This window comes from Salpingoeca rosetta (genome assembly GCF_000188695.1).
Source record: "Salpingoeca rosetta unplaced genomic scaffold supercont1.23, whole genome shotgun sequence".
Classification (NCBI taxonomy): domain Eukaryota; class Choanoflagellata; order Craspedida; family Salpingoecidae; genus Salpingoeca; species Salpingoeca rosetta.
The window spans coordinates 479788-483156 of NW_004754911.1; the positions used below are offsets into that span (position 1 = coordinate 479788).

The 3369-nt window shown below is 54.0% G+C and overlaps 1 protein-coding gene across 1 annotated transcript in view; it reads right to left on the reverse strand.

Annotated features, from left to right (window-relative positions):
- Positions 1-674: 674 nt before the first annotated feature.
- PTSG_08381 (uncharacterized protein) overlaps positions 675-3369 on the reverse strand; it is a gene marked incomplete at its 3' end in the record, with an annotated part of 4036 nt that continues 1341 nt past the window's right edge. Inside the window, exons 5-11 of the mRNA XM_004990575.1 lie at positions 3082-3183; positions 2765-2854; positions 2435-2542; positions 1784-2038; positions 1323-1457; positions 1046-1129; positions 675-761 (exon numbers count right to left, since the gene is read on the reverse strand). Of these exons, the coding sequence (XP_004990632.1) occupies positions 675-761; positions 1046-1129; positions 1323-1457; positions 1784-2038; positions 2435-2542; positions 2765-2854; positions 3082-3183 (861 nt within the window). The remainder of the gene's footprint in view (positions 762-1045; positions 1130-1322; positions 1458-1783; positions 2039-2434; positions 2543-2764; positions 2855-3081; positions 3184-3369) is intronic.

The following is a 3369-nucleotide window of genomic DNA, read 5'->3' on the forward strand; positions in this document are numbered from 1 at the left end:
TGTGTGTGTGTGTGTGTGTCTGTGTGTGTGTGTGTGTGTGTGTGTGTGTGTGTGTGTGTGTCTGCACGTGTGTGTGTATGTGTGTGTGTGTATGTGTATGTGTGTATGTGTATGTGTGTTTGTACTTGTACTTGTACTTGTGCTTGTACTTGTACTTGTACTTGTGTGTGTGTCACAGCTGGTTCCATCCCTCCTTTCTTCTTGTGTAAATCCTATGCATCAGCTGTGCTTGTATTCAGCCTCGTTTATCCCTCCTCAGGGTGTCTTGACCCCTCCCCTTTCCCTTGATGCACTCCATTCATTCATAATGGCTCTGCAGTTTTCCACAACTAGGTAGCTCACCGCGTCTTGGTCTACGTTTTGTCATTTCGACAATTATCGTTCGTTCTCCACTACATCTCCCCTCCCCCTCCCTCTCCCTCTCACTCGACCCATACTCAAATACATTTATCACAATACAGTAAGTAGTCAAGTGCACAACAGTTTATGTGTTCTCTCCTTCCTCCTCAACCAAACCCCCACGATACCTAGAGCAACAGCAGCAGCAAGCGTTACAGCGACGTGAAACAAGAAGCTACAACAGTGGCATAAGGGCATCACGCAGACAACAACGTCCACAAACACTCGGGACATGTGAACAGAGCACACAACCAAGTGTGCTGTGCCGGTGCGTCTCAGTTAGACAGCGTTGTCTTTGCAATGCGTGCCAGCACATCCAATGCCTGGTCAAGGTGCTCCTGTGTGTGCTTCGCCGACACGGCCTGCAGCATGGCAACCCCGACATGGTGGAATGAGAAACACGCATGTCGTGAAGGCAAAGGTGTGTGTGTGTGTGTGTGTCTGTCTGTCTGTCTGTCTGTCTGTCTGTGTTTGACAGCGACAGGGCAGGCAAGCGTGCACTGCGCCACACAACAGCACACCACACGACTTGCATACAACACAACGACCCCAGCCCACGGCACAAACATGGCACGGCACAAGCAAGCAAAGGCGTGCGATCTGATGTGATGTGATGTGATGTGTGTGTGTGTGTGTCGCAGCGCACCAAGCGGATGGATGGGCGGCGCGGGAACTTCTCCTCTGTGACAATGTAGTTTGCGCGAACAAACGCAACGCCCTCTGCCAGAGCCTGATTGCCCGTTGAAACACGGCACATACGCACGGCGTGATGTGAGTGCATGCAACAGCACAGCCACAGGCATTGTCCACCCACAGATCACAACATAAAACCAAGCAAACGAGTTCGCCAACTGAAAGCAACAAACAAAACAACAAACAACAAACAACAAACAAAGCAAAAGCACGAGTGCGGGCCACATTACCTTGTTGCACATGTCCTCAAGAACGTGGTCCTCCTGGTTGTGTGTGGAAATGCTGTTGCGCTTTGCAGCAGCGGGCGAAATGTGCACGTGGACAACAGCAGAGCCTGGCGCCCCAGACCACTCAAACTCTTCAATCTGCAAAAGCGCACATACACAGAGGAGGAGGGGGGTAGCGGGAAGGGGGAAGGAGGAGAAAACGAGGCGGACGAATGGGCGCAAGACGGTACACCGCGTGAGATGAGGTGTAAACAAAGGCGTATTGTGCGTTGATAAAACACAGACGCCACATTCAGCAAAGACGAGATGCTGGCGTTTGTCGTGCAGTCCTTCGCAAACACACGCGCAAACACGCGCGCAAAGACAAGCACGCACACACACACACACACTCTCTCTCTCTCTCTCTCACACACACACTCTCTCTCTCCATCCCCGGCCTGTTCCTCTCCTCCCCTCGCACCCACCTGTTGGACACGCTTCTGGACATGCGCGATGTTAGCGCGGAGGGAGCGGAGGAGGTCCTTGCCCTCGCCCGAGTCGAGCACGTTGAGGTTTGAGATGGCGGCGTTGGCAAGCAGCGGTGGCAGCGACGCGGAGAAGCAGTAGCCCTGGCCCGAAAGGCGCTGGTGGTCGACAACAAAGCTGCGCCCGCAGCAGAAGCCCCCAATGGAGCCCAGTGACATGCCCAACGACACGCACACCATGTCAACATCCTCCATCTGCCCCCGAGGAGGAGGGGAGGAGAGGAGAGCAGGTGGATGTGGTGCGATGTGATGTAATGTAATGAAGTGTGTGTATGTGAGTGTGTGAGTGTGTGAGTGCGTGTGTGCGTGTGTGTGCGTGTGTGTGTGTGTGTGTGTGTGTTTGTGTGTGTGTGTGTGTGTGTGTGTGTGTGTGTGTGAATGAGATGCCAGGTGTGAGATGAAGCACGAGGAGAATGAGGAGCACAGACGTGCACACCAGCCGACGATGACGACAACAACAACAACAACAACAACAACAACAACAACAACCAATGAAGCTGAGGTAAACATAAAGAAGCAGACCAAGCTCACGCGCCCCAGCAAGACATGCCACACACACAAGGACAGCCCAGACGAGAAAAGCGAGCGCACCTTGACGTTGAAGTGTTCTGTGACGCCCTTGCCCGAGGCGCCGAGAACACCAAAGGACATTGACTCCTCAACCACAAGCCGCACTTTGTACTGATACTTGAGCTTCACCTGCGGTGCACAAGACAGGCGCATTGTGCGCAGGTGTGTGTGTGTGCGTGTGTGTGCGTGTGAGTTCAACAAGCACGGGTGAACTGGGAACAGATGGAACAGAAGAGGCTTGCCTGTATGTGCTCACCTCAACCAACGCCCCAACCACCTACCCACTCACTCGCTCACGAGTATTACATGGCAGCTTCGTCAGCGCAGCAATTGTGGGTGCAGGCAACTCACAAGTTCGTCGAGTGGGCAGATCTGACCCGTGTTGGCGTAGATGCCCTCCACAACAATGAACCGCCGCGTCGCCATCGCCTTGTTGCGGTCCTGTCCATACACGCCGTCAAATGGTGGTGGTGGTGGTGGTGGTGGCGGCGGCGATCATGGTGGTAGTAGTGGTGAGACGCGGTCATGGTGGTGGTGGTGGTGCTCAGCAGAATGTAGCTGCGCAAGATGGCACGAGCACATGATGAAACTGGAAGGGCGCGCCACAAGAGCACAGAACTCGCCCCACCGCCAACAGGACCCTCCCCCTCAAACAACGCCCTGATCACCTTGCGGTCAATGACGGCCTGCTCCTCCAACTTGGCCTTGAGATCCTTCATGTCGTTGTGCTTGAAGAACACCACTTTGCTGCGCGACGCCTCCAGGCCCTTCTGGATCGGAAAGCACGCAGCATCGTCGCTGCGTGTGTGTGTGTGTGTGTGTGTGTGTGTGTGTGTGTGTGTGTGTGTGTGTGTGTGTGTGTGTGGAAAAGAGAAAGGGGGTGAAGAACAGGTGATCATTAACAATCAGTGATCTTCGTCCGTCATCACTACAATACAACCCGCCAGCCGTCAAGG